Consider the following 16,123-nt stretch of genomic DNA (forward strand, 5'->3'; position numbering starts at 1 on the left):
CTCTCACTTAAAGAAAAACTGCTGGGAAAAGTCCAAAATGAAAATTCGGAGGTTTTGCAATGTAATTTGGCATACAGGTTTATTGATGCTCTTCCTATGTCTCCCTATACAAGATTATGTTTAATTGCATTGCAATATAAAGCAAGATCCTTTTAATTTGTGGATCAGTAGGTTTTTCATGAATAGAAACATTAAATCATTCTCACTTTAATTATACTGTAAGTCTTTAAAACATACCTTAGAGAAAATATATTCTGAGATTTTTACCCTTAAATGCCTCATTTAAATGCAATAGGAAATACCCATCCCTAACCTACAAAGAATGAAAATTACTCACAGTTCTAAAAATTATTCCGGGTTTACAGGGCAAGCACCTTTCTTACAACATCTTAATTTAGAAAGCATAACCATATTTGTCTCTATTTTATAGATGAGGAATCTGAAGCTCAAAGAGGATCATGGTGGAAATTTGAATCTGGAGTCAAAGAACCTAGATTTGAACTCTATTTCGGATATATATTACCTTTGTGAATGTAGAAAGGTCTCTGTAGACCTCAGTAGCCTCATTTACAAAATGATGAGATTGTACTAGGTGATCTCTGGAATCCCATTCACCCCTAAAATAATAATCCTATTGCTTGTCTATTTTCACAAAACTAGTAGTAATTTGAACCCAAGTCTCTTAACATCAAACTCAGTAATATGTCCATCTACCCAAGTTGCCATACTGAAATGAAAGTATTATATTATCAAATTCAGAAAATTGACCCTAAGAATTCTTTGTAGAATTTGTTGAAAAGAGATTAGTTAATAATGAAAAGGAAAAGTTGGTTCAACATTTCCAAAGTTAATTCATGATGATAGCCTGATTCAGATATAATCTTCCTGGTTTATTAAATTGAATAATTTCACACACACACACACACACACACACACACACACACACACACACATATATTAAACACCTATACATGAGGATACAAAAAGAAGAAAGAGTTCCTGTCCTCTTGAAATTGACCTTCTAGATATAACAGGGATATAACAGGCTCACAAATGGACATTCAAAATTTAATACAAACTTTGGGAGAAAGTAGCAAAAACTGAGGGAAATCAGAAAAGGACTTCAGAATGACAGTACCTGAGGGATGGAAGGAATCTAGGGATTCCACAACGCAGAGGTTAAGATGGACTGCATTCCAGACATGGGTGTCCTCTTGGGCAAAGGCAAGGATGGGCAAGTATCAAAGATAACTACTAAGTCAGTTTTACTAGACAGGAGAAATGAGGATAGAGGAATAATACAAACTAAGACTGGAAAGATTAGCAGGAGTCAGATAGTAAAGGGTTCTAAATTAAAGGCTGAAAAGTATATATTTTATCCTATGGACAATGGGAAGTCAATGTTTATTTTAAGAGAATAATGTGGTTATATCTTTGGAGAATGTGAATTTGATAGCTATGAAGAGGATGAAGTACAGAGAAGAGACTTTCCATATGGAGAAAGTCCAGGAACAAGGTAATGATGTCTTGAATTAGGGTAGAGGTTGTATGAATGGGGAGAAGGGGACATGTGAGAAAGGTGTTATAGAGGTAGCTTATACTTAGTGTCTGCTGGTTTAACGAGGTTGAGAGGAGAAGAATGTTTCTGGGGTTGTTCAAAGGAAGAGTCCTGACTTTGACACTTCCTTCCTGAGTGACCTTGGTCTAATCATTCAATATCTTTGGGTCTAAGTTTCCCAATCTCAAAAGGAAGAAGTTGAACTAAGTGACTTCTGAGATCCTCTCTAGCTCTAGATTTATTATCCTTAAAATGGTATGCTTACTTGATTGCTTGGAAGAGTGGTACTGAACTTAATAATACAGAAGTTCAAAGGAAGAATGGATTTTCGAGTGAAAAATATTAAGCTCTATATTGAACATATTCAGTTTAAGATGCTCAGGGGATGTCCAGGAAGAGATGTCCAGCAGGGAGGTTATAAGGTGTGTTTGGATTTCTGGGACAGGATTAAGGCTAGATATATAACTCAGGAATTTCAAGTTTAGCTATAATAATAGAACCTTTAGTTGCAGATGAATTAACCAAGGGATACTGTGTCAAGAAAAAAATGAGTCATAATACAAAGCTTCAGAGAAGTGACTTTTTCACTTCATGGGTGAGACCAGAATGATGATCTAGGAAAAAGAAACTGAAAAGAAATAATCAAAAAAGTAGAAAGAGAACTTAGAGAAAATGGTGTAAGGGAAGTCAAGGAAAGAGAAAGGCACCAGAAGAAAGGGATTATCAATAAGGGTAAAAGTAGAGATAACTCAAGTAGAATTGATGTTATTGCTAGTTGTCCTTTCTGAAAGAAGACTGTGACATCTGGGATGTGATGCCATGACATGCAAGTGAATTGGATTTAAATGAAGGGGGAAAGAGATCCAAAGTCACCAGTTTCACTTTCTTCTATAGGATTAGGATAGCTAGAGATGCAGGATGCAATAGGAGACCTTGATCTTTTTAAACTAAAGTTTTAAACAGATCACAGTTTGCCTGAGGCAATGCCCATTCATTGATTAAGGCAGATTATAAACAAGTGAAGCAAAGAATGACTTCTTTTGCATAGTCAAAAAAAAAAACTCAATCTGGGAGGAGAAGACCTCAGGATTTCTGGCTAAAACTATTATAGAGAAAGCCATTAGTTTTCCCAGTTAAGAAATTGTTTAGAAAGAGATCATGTTCATCACAAAACAAGAGTTCTCTTGTCGGGACCTAGACCAATGATTAGTAGTATCATCTTTTGCCTACCCCATAAAAGAGGGCAAACCCCAAGAAAACTCATGATTAATGAAAGAGATGCAAGTCTAGCATGGGAAAATCAAGCATAATATACAGAGAAAGAAGGCAAGGGGTAGTTCATGTAGGGTATTTTCTTATGACTTTTAATTGCCCTTTAAGTAAAATGAAAGTGGAGAAAATGCATTTCACCTAGAGCTAGCTAAATGCTGCTATTCGATTTGGATCATAAGATTTCTGGTGTGATCCACAAAGAGGCCAGTGTTTGAATACTCAGAAAAAGAAATATTTTACATCAAAGGTATCCTTACTGTCAAGATTTACACAGCCTTTTGGATTCTGATTATTATTCATGGTGGCTTTTTCAGTGATAGAGAGATATTTTACTGATAGGCTGCTTTTTTACCCCCTTTGAAATATGTTTGGAAATGAACTAAAATATACTCCATGACTTAAGATCAAAGCCAAGATCAGACCCATATAAAAAAATCATTTTAACTACTATTGCAAAGTAAGTCAGTATACTTTCAGAAACTCAAACTATTCACACAGGAAGATGATAATATCACTTCTCATTCTTCCATTGATATACATGATGGACATTTTAATAGGTCTAGTGAGATCTGAAAATACCTTTTGCCTGAGGTTTGGTTAGCAATTCATCTTTTTTTCCAGTATTGATGTCTATTTCAGTAGGAGCAGGTCACTACTTTACTGCTGCAATCCTAATGAAAATTGAATTTGCTGGACTGTTTCTACATTATCTCATTGCCTCTAACATGCTATTCAGAGGATCTGAGAACTTGCTGTATGCTATTTCCCCATTTTCCCAATTTCATAATTAGAAGTGAAAAAGATACAAAATAAACTGGTACTCTCAATTACTCAAGTTATCAATTAAACTCTAAAAATGGGCTACTTAAGCAGAGAAAAGGAGGCTCAGCTGATAGAACCCTGGACCAGGAAAAGCTGAGGTCAAATTTGACCTCAGATACTAGCTGGGTGACTCTCGACAAATCATTTAATCTTGTTTACCTCAGTTCATCATCTTCAAAATGAACTGGAGAAGGAAATGGTAAACCATTCCAGTATTTTTGCCAAGAAAACTCTAAATGGGGGTCACAAAGAACTGGACATGACTGAAATGACTGAAAAACAAACAAAAAAAAAAGCAAAGAAAGAATGCTCTTGATTCCAAAAATCCTGTTCAAAAGACCCCATGAGGACTCTATAATCTTTTTGATTTACTAGTTACAGGGAAGCACAAGAAATGCTGGGTTTTAATTCTGGTTCTGGCACTACTCATGTGACCTTGGGCAAATAATTTAACTTTGGGGACCTCATTTTCTTCAGCTACAAAATGAGGGAGCTGGACTAAATGGCCTCTACAGCCATTTTCAGGAATATATGCATGCCTTAGAAATGATGAAATATAAATATTCACACCCATGACTCTCTAGGAGAGGTTACCTTAAAATAGGCTTATATCTACTTCTCTTTTAAAGAGTATGTACCCCCCCCAAAAAATAAATAAACAAAACCAAAAAAAAATATAGAGTATGTACCTATGTACATATTAATAAATTATTACCTTTGGAGGTAAATAAAATTGGAACTGAACTCTCACATGGCTAACTAATTCCAGTTACCAGTGGTAAAAGGATAGAATTTCAGAACTATTTGAATATTGCTTCCATGGACCAGGTCTCCCTGGATGTTACCCCTATTCCTCCCACTCTATCCTCATCACTAATTTCTTGGATTACTGCAATAGCCTATTAATTAATTTCCCTACATCCAGGCTCTACCCTCTACAATTCATTCTTTGTACTTTTTAAAAAAAAAATTATTTAGGGCAATGGGGTTAATTGACTTGCCCAAAGTCACACAGCTGGGTAATTAAGTGTCTGAGGGCAGATTTGAACTCAGGTCCTCCTGACTCCAGGGTTCATGCTCTATCCGCTGCATCATCTAACTGTCTCTACAACTCATTCTTAACTAATAAATTACTATTCTGAAATCACAGGTCTAATTGCTCAAGAAGCATCTGTAGCTCCCTCTAAGCCCTTTACAATCTGGCTGCAAACTATCTTTTAATTCTGATTACATATTATACACACACTCACATGTGTATACACACACACACACACACACACACACACACACACACACCCCACACACACACAAATTGGTCTACTTGCCATTACCTTGAGAGAGCACACTCTTCCTGCCTCTTCCTTTGCAGAGGTTCTCTAATTTCTAAGAATGTGCTCTCTCTCTCTCTCTCTCTCTCTCTCTCTCTCTCTCTCTCTCTCTCTCTCTCTCTCTCTTTCTCCTCTGTCTTGGAGTTTCTAACACTGTTCAATGCTGAGTTCAGGAACTTTATAATAAAAAGCCATTCATGTTCACCCAAGTACATCAAAATTACTTTGCATTTATTTTACATAGAATTTTTTTAAAAATCTGATTCTTTATGTATGATTTTTCCTACTCTAGAACAGGGGTGGGGAACCATCACTCAAGGGCTATATATGTTCAAAGTTTTAATAAATTCACCCATAAAAAAGCTGCCATATTTATTGATTTTTGAGTTCTCCTGCTGGTAGCAGGTACACCAATTGGTAACAGCACACCAATAAGGCCTACAAGGCCAAAGAAGAATGTAAGCTTCTCAAGGACAGAATTTATCTCATTTTGTTTCCAATGTCCCCAAGACCTAGCCCAAGGTAGACATTTAATAAATGCTTGTTGATTATTATCTGGATTTAGTTGTCTTAACTTGAACAAGCTAAATAAATAATTAGATGTATAAACCAATAGAGATGAAATTGGTATACAATATCTCAAAGATTAATTTTAAAATATATGCATATATTCCAATATAAAATATAATGCAATATGTCCAAAAATTCTTCTAATATTGACTCTAAGGGGTCATTCTATCTTAGAAACTTATTGACTTTTGCTTTAGGGCTAATTTTGAACACTTGAAAAGGAGGTAGGTTGGAAGAAATATAAAAAGAAAAAATTTCTCTCACTCCTGCTCATTCTCATTCTGCTTTGTCCAATAAATCATGAGCCAGAAATTCCCAACTTAAGTGTGGAGACAAATGAGTCAAGAATGGCTTTTCAACATTAAAAATGATCTCCTAAATACTCAGACAACTAAAATGTCAGAAGTGTTTCTTGACCAAAATAGTCCAATTAAATATTGAGGTGGTGTCAGTCTTAATCTAAACACAAAATGTTATATAACACTATAATTTAATTTTGGAGGCACCTCCATAAAAGGCATTACATTTTCCAAAAGATGTTTTTACTTCAGGAATTCTCCTTCCTTGAATAATGAATACATTAGTAATCTCATCTTGAAGATTATGTTATTAAAAACACACATTTTGATCTCCATGAAGAAAATACAAAACTCTTTTTATTGTTTTTAGGGTTTTTTGGCGAGGCAAATGGGGTTAAGTGGCTTGCCCAAGGCCACACAGCTAGGTAATTATTAAGTGTCTGAGACCGGATTTGAACCCAGGTACTCTGGACTCCAGGGCTGGTGCTTTATCCACTGCACCACCCAGCCACCCCAAAACTCTTATTTTTAAAAGGATTTATTCAGATTCTAGAATAAATCACCTAAAATATCACAGAAAACCGTGAATTTCTGTCAAAATTGAAGCACAACATGATGCTTTAATTTAGCTCAAGAAAATTCATTAAACTCTGCTATGAGTTGACTCACTGCAATATTCCATCATTCTGCACATATCATTATCTTATTTATTCATAATCATTTAAAATTTGTTTCCTCAACTAAATTCCTCAAATAAAATCTCTTCCCTCTTCTGTATAAGTCATTACATAAATAGTTAAAGAATTTTTAAGTAATCATACTTTGGACTAAAAAAAAAGATGATGTTTTTAGCACTTATCACAGTGAAATATAGTAAGGACATAACATATGCTTGTTGACTTTCAGGCAAGTAATATGAAGCCCCACTTCTCAAGAAATTAATTTTATATAGTCATATAGTCTGGGCTTCCATTATTAACAAACATATATTGTTATTATTGTTCATTCATAACTGACTCTTCATGACCACATTTGGGGTTTTGTTGGCAAACATAATGGAAGGGTTTGCCATTTCCTTCTCCAGTTCCTTTTACAGATGAGGAAACTGAGGTAAATAGGGTTAGTAGGTGACCTGCTTAGGGTTATACAGTTAAGAAGTATTTGAGGCTAGATGTGAACTCCTGAAGATGAGTCTTCCTGATTCCAAACCTTGTAGTCTATCTATATACAAGTAAAATCATCATTGGAACATGTAATTATAATCTAAATCAATGTTCTATTTAAGTCTATATGGAAGTAAACCCTTCTAATTAATTCATTGCTTTAATAAAAATTACCAAAACTAAGTAAAATGGAAATTTGTATAATGGAAGAAATAATATACTGATATAATTTTTTAAAAAAGGCATCATTATAACAAAAATATAATTTCTAAGTTGAATATTAGTTCTCATTTCTGCACTGTTTTAACTGCTGGAAAACTGACCATTAAATACATACCCCCCCCCCCCCACGCCGGCAGGATATAGAGCAGGGATTTAATAGATTCATTTGGAGTCCTAGTTTGATGATTTTTGTCCTCCACATTATAAACTCTAACATATTTTCCCTCCTCAGGAATGCAAAGACCACACAGGTGGTCTGTATTGTGATAGATGTCTTCCTGGTTTCTATGGTGATCCTACTAAAGGAACCTCTGATGACTGTCAGCCTTGTGCCTGCCCATTAAACATACCTTCTAATAAGTAAGTAACAAAACTTATCTATGTCATTATTTTGGCTTTCAGTTATTAATTGTGTTGTGGTTAGTATTTGTGCTTGTATGTGTGTGTGTGTGTGTGTGTGTGTGCACATGTGTATGTATACATGCAAACGGAAATGGAGTGTTAATGTAAAAAAATTCAATTCCCTTTTTTCTATATGTTTAAATGACTTGTGCCTTGTTATATTTTAAAAAAATGTAACAATTTGATAATTATAGAATAAACCCACAATTCTGAATTTATTTTTCATCTTAAATATTTTAAGGAAATATTCAATGACTTAATTAATCTTTTTTTTCAAAATAGCATATGCAATTTCTAAAGAAAATCAAATGTGTATTTCTTGTGGCATCTAAATTGTGGAATAGCTTTTGGTCTGAGTTTACCTAATAAAAAGAATTTTGGTTACAAAATTATTCATTTCAGATTATTTCTGAACTGATGATTTGTGAGCAACAATTTCCATGTCTACTTGTATCACCACTGCTAGTATATTTTCTGATCTGGAAAAACAACCTTGAAATCACATTTCATTCTACATTTCCAGTTAAAGAAATGACCACCTGTTATAGAAGAAATAGCATTAGTTGGTCTTTTGTGAATAACATTCACTCAGATAGATACCTTTACCTCTAATGAAGAAATCCAATTAAGTTCTGGGGATTCCTAACTATTTTAGTGCAATGAATACATGGTACTTGTTATGGCAACCTGGTGAAACCTTCTCAGAATGTTTTTAAATGCATAAAATAAAATACTTAGAAGAATAAAAAACAAATTATTTTGAAATACACTTAGAATATTAAAATAATAGCTGCAGCAAGTTCCCAGATTATAAGCTAAGAACTGTTAGCTTCTGGTGTTCTTTTTTTCCCCATCATCTCCCTCCACAACATTTAAGGCATCTCTACAGAAAGAATTTTTTTTAATTGTTCCTCCAGGATACCTTCATACTTCTTGGACTGCTTCCAGATGATTTCTGATGCCTCTTTATTTGGATAGTGTGGCATGATATTTTTGGCACTACAATGCTTAAAAATGATTGTATTTCTTTTTCTGAGTAGCACTTGTTTCTTAGTCTGGTGAGTCCTTGTTCACACTGGATTACTTGTGAAAAACTCCACCTCAACAATGATATAAATTAAAACGATAGTGTTCTGCATACTATTTAGAACTGTAAGTTATTCAATTTATTTCATATGTATTAAATCTACCCTATGTACTGGGTCTCTACCTCATCCATTCAGTTCAATGCAATGAACTTTTTATTGAGCACATACTTTGTGCAAGCATATTCTAGACACTAAAGATACTGATACAAAAGGAAAGACACTCCCTACCATTTAGGACACATTATATTGTATGCCCTTCAGTGACAAGCATAAGACTTTACATGCATGCTTGGAGTAGATGAATAATAATAAATTATATTAATGCTGCAAACTTTGTATGGTGTTTTACATATGGCTCATTTTACTCTCACAACTACACTGTGAGGTAATAACAGATAGATTTATTGATGATTTCATCTTCTTAATATTTATATAGCAATTCAAGAGTTGCACAGTACTTTACATGTTTTATCTCATATGAGTAATCCTGTGATATAGATGCTCTTATTAGTCTCATTTTACAAATGAGAGAACAGAGACTAAGAGATATTAAATGACTAGTTCAGTGTCATTTAGCCAATAAGTATCTGAGATGCAATTCCAACTCAGGTTTTCCTGACTCCAAATGATTCTATCCACTATATGACTTTTATTGAACTCACTTTCATTTTCCCTAATAAAATAGAACTTAGAATATAACTCTTTTTAAAAAAAATATCAATAAATGTCACAGTGCATTTCTTCATAAATAAAAAGGAAGGACATGAGAAATATTTTCAACCCATAAATAAAAGAAGTCATCTTTGCAAATTATCACTCTGATACAATGTCTTAGGATCTATGTGATTGCAATTGTAGGAAGTACTTTAATTAAAAATGTTTAGGAAATTGTTATTGTTTAGTTTGAGTTTTTTTGCATATGATTATGGATGACTTTTTTAACAAAATAATAACAGAATAAAATAAATGGGAACATGTAATAAACAAGGAAAATTATTCTCTTTAAAACTATTCATTTTATACCATTATTGTTATAGTCTGAATTTTAAGTTTGAGAAATGCAGTGTTTTTCCATTTCATACACAGACCAGACTACAGAGGAACAGAAGCTAACTCAGACTGAACAAAAGGCTGTAAAGTTATAACCTCTAACTATATGTAAACTATTTAGTAATAGATTTTTCTGTAGTGATTCATCTATTCAATCCATGTTCATGAGTTTTAGATATCAAAAAAGTTTGTTTTCAAATTTCTTTGAGAATAACATAAATCATATATACTCATATATGGTCATTTATAGAATTATAATTATTGCAATAGAAGACTATAGATAAACACATATTTCAGTTTCATATATAATCAGTTTGGTTTTGTACATCCAGAAGCTTGTTCCTCTTTCTTAGATGATTTTACATGCTCAAAGTAAAGCCCTGGTTACATACTCACATATGCATCATTTGCATCAATCATTTACAAATGTTCACTATTTGCCTAGCTCTCTCATAGATGATGTGTATCAACTGTAGAAATAAATAGATAAATATATTATCTTCATTTTCAAACAGACAAAATTATAAAAGTTTTGTACAAAATGTAGGTATTAAAATGTCTAGACATTTAGCATTATGTAATATTAACAATAACAATAGCAATTAGCATTTATAAAGTGGCTTAAGGTTTCAAAGTGTTTTATAAGTATTATATAGGTTGTCCATACAAGAAAACCTAGGAAGTAGGCACTATTATTTTCCCCATTTTTTCAGGTAAGGACACTGAGGCAGAAGTTCAATGAATTGCACAGTTACACAATAAGTATCTGAGGCAGGATTTACTGTCTCCAAGTTCATCTAACTATCTATCTATGATGCCTTCAGAAAAAAACCCTAAGATTTGAAGTAAATGTTCAGCTTCATGCAGATGGGGTATAGAATGGAAAAGACAATGTTATTGACCTTTATTACAAGAACAATCAACTCCTTGATGCTTTAAACTAGGCATTTTTTTCACTATTCCTTAAGTATGGAAAGTCATTATTTTTGGAGAGGAACATTATCCTGGTCTTTGAATTTGACTTTGGAGTCAGATAATATGATTTCAATTTGCCATTGACCATCTCTGTGATATTATTTAACCTTCCTGGGCCTCAGGTTCCTAATCTGTTAAATTGAACTAAAATCATCTATAAATTCTCTCTAACCAAAATCATATGACCCTATAAGCTCAGAATGTGATTGAACATAGAATAATAGATATAACCAAAAGATGATAGTTACATATTGTAAGGAATTAAAATGGAAAACAGCGATCCAAAATGGTGCCAGGCACAAAGCAGTCCTTCATTTATACTTACTCACTATATTAGTAGGATCAAGTCACCATCTCTAAGCCTATGTCTCCTCATGGGAATAATACTGCATCTACTTAATGAAGTTGTTATGAGGCAACAATTTATAGAAAGCATTTTACAATCCTTAAAGCACCATAATGCTTGTTGGCTAGTATCATGATTCATTTCAATCCATAATGAAGAGTTGTAGGACACATTGGGGTCATATAGATCATTGTTACTTTTCCAATCAGACCAGTTAGACTTTCATCTGTTCTTCCAATACACAAAGTTGACTTTGCATTTGAGAGGTGGGGCACAGGTAAACTAGAGAAAACATGTCTTCACTTTGCTTAAGGAAGATTTTGAACTGCATGGTAAACAGAAATCTATGAAAGAATCCTAAGCTCTTGCTGAATACTTCTTTAAATATTCAAATGTTACTGTGATCTATATTACAAATGAGAATATTCCTTACATTGAGGTAAAGCACAACCTGCCCATCCTGTGTAACTCTATCCATGTCCTCCCATAGGTCTACCATCCACCCAACATATTTCATTCCATCTTCTCTTTATCTTATAATTACTAAGATAGGATGATAGGATGCTAAATCTAGCATTGGAAGAGATCTTGAAGACCTTTGAAAGGAGAGAATTAAGATCCAAGGAAGCTAAGAGTACAAGATCTCAAAAGCAGTGAATTTTCAAAATCAGAATCTGAAACCAAGTCCTTTGCAGAGTCAGTTCCCTTTATCATGCTGTTGAAACCCATAGACTGTCATTCTTACCACTCACATCACCAGTTTATCTTTTTTTTATTGACAAAAGAATCACTTTTCCCATGGCATCCTTTATTTCTCTACTTCGTGGTTCCTTATTTATCATATGCTGAAGTTGACAACACTCTTTATTAATTACATTTTTTAACATTTAAAAAATTTTAATTTAAAGTTTTGCATTCCAAATTCTGTCTCTCCTTCCTTCTTTCCTCCCTACCTGATTTAACAAGCAATCAGAGTTGTACATGTGCATACTAATTGCATTTTAGATGCAATTTGGTTTTTGTACAAACTTCTAAATAGATCTACCTGAATAGGGAAAAGCAGAATTCTATAACCACCAAAAAATAGCCATTTTATACATGTAAGATACCTCTCTCCCTGACCTCATCATTTACTCAAGGATTGGAGCAGAGTGGGAAGTTGACTGATCCTTCACAATTTGGCATCACACCAATATTCACCAAGGTGTCACCTGTTACATTTCAACATTTGAAGAAAGTGCCTTCTGGGCCAGGAGCTCCTGAGTCCTCATGGCATTTTAGTTGATAATCCAGGAAGTGGCACTATTTCCCCCCAAGCTTGCCAACTAGCATTAAGTGACACTTCTCTGGAATGACTATGTAATCACCAGCAATCTCCCTGCTCTGCCTCTTCCTGTCCCAGCACAGTGAGCTGCATATTCTGGCCAAATCTAAAGTCAAAGTCACTCCATTTTCCAGCCTAAATTCACTGGGGAAATTATCCTCATTCATGATTATCTCCTTTCTTTCTCCCTCTGTGAGTATTATTATTTTCACTGCTAGGGAAATGTCATATTCCACCCTGGAGATGACTACAATTTCAGCAGAAAGGGGAGTGGTTTCTCAGTTTCTATAGAGCTGAGATTTCCAAGGCTAAGTGGTTTTGTTTAAATGCATCCTGTCCAATTTTCATATTTGCAAAAGCTTTAAATGTGTTATTTCTTATCACCAAGAAATTTGGAATACTGGCATGAGGATCTGGATTTCAGTCTATACTCTCTTAGGAGACTCAGTTCACCTCACCTGTAAAACTCACAGGGTTGATAAGATTTTTTTAAAAAAAGACTATATGTAGCTTTGAAATGTGTAAAGAAATTTACAAATAGGAGTTGATGTAATTTTGGTTTTTGTAAATCCTGGTAAACCAGACTCTTTCCTCAAAGATTTTAATTCTAACTAGAATGCTTTACAGTTTCCTATGAAAAGTAATTAGGAATCTGAAATATACTTCATTAATAGTATTGCATAAATATTCTGGCAGTAAAGAATTTATGGAAATATCCCTTGCCTATAAGTTTGGGGACTGCATTCTATCTCAGTTTTGCCACTAAATATGAAACCTTAGATTAATGACTTCATCCCTGGGCTTCAATTTCTTCATGTTTTAAAAAGAGACTCCTGGGGTTATAGACTTGGAGTTGAAAAAAGTTTAGAAATCATTGGATCCAAATGATCAAAAATGTTAAGGGACTTTACCCAGAATCACAGCTTCTTTCAGGGTCAGAATTCAAACTCTATATATTTACTATTTATCTTATATGACCACTAAATAAAATGAAAATATTTTATTATTATTATTTTGTTCTTAATAACATGTGAATGCCACAAAATTGACAAAACCAATTCCAATCAAATTAATGAGCATTTAGAATAGCTGATACTTAGCCTTTAAAAGGCAAATAATTTCATTTATTGTCATATATATTTATATATTATAATATCAACAAAAAACTCTATAAGCATATAATAATGCTTGTATTATTTTACTAATAAGATAACCAATACTGAGAGAGTTTAAGTGACTTAATGGAATAAGTATCTAAGGTGAGATCTGAACCTACAAAGAGGTCTGACACTGCATATTATGTGTCATACTACCTCCTAAAGTACCTAAAGCATTATTCAAGGAACTAATTCAGAGACAACGTTTGACTAAAAATATGGTTCCTGCCCTGTTGGAGCTTATAGTCTAATAGAGATTATATTACATAGACACAAATAACTGAATACAAAATTATACATGAATATATGAAGGTGTTATGTAAAATCTAAGGAAAGAAAGGTCATTTATGACTAGAGATAATCAGGGAGTACTTCTGAGATATTGGAAGTTAAAGGAGTACAGTACAGAAATGTGCAGTATAAGGAAATGTATCAACAAAATTCAAAGAGCAAAAGAATAGTATAGTCTAGTTAGTGTAGAGTTCAAAGAGTAAGTCAGAGTATGACCCAGTAAAAATACTGTAAGAGCAGTATTGTTTTAAGAATGACTGAGCAAATAAGTTATTTTGACTATAATAAATACCCAAAATAACTACAAAGGACAGATTAAGGAAGATGCTGTCTACATCCAAAGAAAGAACTGATACATTGAAGTATGCATAGAATAATATATGTATGTGTATATACATAAATATGTACACTGATTTGACTAATGGTAGCCATCTCTAGGACCCTGGTTGGGGGGGGGGGATGTTGAAAGGAGAAGGAAGGAAAATATGGAAAAAAGAACAAATTAATTTACATGACATTTTTTTCTGTATATTTAAAAGGAATAGCAAGTTGAATATGGTAGACTTATAGTTTCATGTATGATCATCTACTGTTGGGAATGATATTAATTAAAATGATATCATTAGAATGATAGTTGCCACTTTACTAGAAAAGTATTTTTTTCTCTTTCCCACCATATGGATACTTCTTGAACTCTGTGTGCCATATGGATACCATAATACAAGCTAGATATTACATGTCCATTCCTGTGGAGGTGAGCCCCTTGCTCACTTTCCAGTCTTCTTACACTTCCTCCCCAACACATATTTTTCAATCCAGTCACTAATCTCCTGGGTTGGTTCATGAACAAGACACTACATTTCTTCTCTCTGGGCATTTTTCCTGGATGTCCTTCATGCCTAGAAATGGTCTCCCTTCTCTGTCCCACCTAGTGACTTCCCTGACTTCCTTTAGGTCCCAATTAAAATTCCTCCTTCTATAGGAAACCTTCCCTAATTTACTCTTATTTATTTCCTATGTGTTCTATTTTGCTTATGTATGTGTGTGTGTGTGTGTGTGTGTGTGTGTGTGTGTGTGTGATATTATCTCCCTTATTACATTGTAAGCTTTTTTCGGTCAGCGACTGTCTTTTGCCACTTTTTGTATTTTCAGTGCTTAGCCCAGTGGAAGGCAAAAAGTGATACTTAATAAATATCTACTGACTGATATAACCCACAAGAAACTAAAAAGCCTGAAGAGTTTTAGACTACATAGAAACTGAATAAATTAGTGAAAAATCAATGATTAAGCAGTTATTAAGCACTGTGCTAAGTGCTGATGATACAAATAAAATATCAAGACATCCTCTCTAGGAAATTTTAATGAAGAAATAATTATAAAAGAGGTTTCAGTCCCATTGTCTTTAGGGTGTATCAGCAAAGCAAATGGTAATGTAACTTCTTTAATGTCATTTCCATGAATAAATCCATAACCATTTTTAATGTTGAATCATTGGAAGTGTCAAGATCCTTGGTGAGGAGAACTTTATTTTCTGAAACTGCAGCATCTATGGGTGCTGAGTTAACAGAGATCACAGCACCTGCAGAAGCACTTGCCCAATTGCATCTCCACAAAGGTGGAGACTTTTCTACCATGGATACTTCTTGAAGACAATGGACAGGAAGTTCTAGACCTAGTGATAATCCAAAGACATCAAAAATGGAATTAATTCTGACTTAACAAACAGGAAATGACTAGTTAGTGCTTGGGGAATCATTCCTGAATCAGCTGTTAACTGTCTGGCAAATGACTTGCTAAGGCAAAGATCAAAATCAATACCAAATTAGAAGAAAGAATAAAAATGAGAAAAAGATATGGTATGTAATTAAAATGACTAACACAACCTGTTTGAATAATACTGCTGAGTCAAAAAATTGAAAACAGGTCAAAAAACAAACCTCAGCAGAATCCATCACCAATGGAAAAAGTTGATATTCTTTTCAACTCAAGATCTGGCAACTCAAGGCAACATTGATTTAAATATAAATTTGGTTATTAAATCATATGCAGATGGTTTATGGAAGATTATAAGTAGTACCTAAGCAGGATTTTGCTCCTAAAGTAGCAAGTAGCAGAAGAAGGAAAAAAAATTTAAGAGAGCATGGGGGGGGGGGGGTTGTCTAATTAAGTTGTATCTTCCCCAAAGGAGTTAAGGATGAAATTGGATAAAGTATAACAAACAAATAAAAAAATGGAATTGAACTTTTAAGATTATTA

The 16,123-nt window shown here is 33.7% G+C and overlaps 1 protein-coding gene across 5 annotated transcripts in view; it reads left to right on the forward strand.

Annotated features, from left to right (window-relative positions):
* The window catches only part of LAMA2 (laminin subunit alpha 2), an 811,978-nt gene that overhangs the window by 516,491 nt on the left and 279,364 nt on the right, over nt 1–16,123 (forward strand). For all 5 annotated transcript variants that reach the window (XM_074187557.1, XM_074187558.1, XM_074187559.1 and 2 more), the window contains exon 17: nt 7,467–7,594. In XM_074187557.1, the coding sequence (XP_074043658.1) occupies nt 7,467–7,594 (128 nt within the window). The remainder of the gene's footprint in view (nt 1–7,466; nt 7,595–16,123) is intronic.

The sequence above is a fragment of the Macrotis lagotis genome, chromosome 5 (assembly GCF_037893015.1).
Source record: "Macrotis lagotis isolate mMagLag1 chromosome 5, bilby.v1.9.chrom.fasta, whole genome shotgun sequence".
Taxonomy (NCBI): Eukaryota; Metazoa; Chordata; class Mammalia; order Peramelemorphia; family Peramelidae; genus Macrotis; species Macrotis lagotis.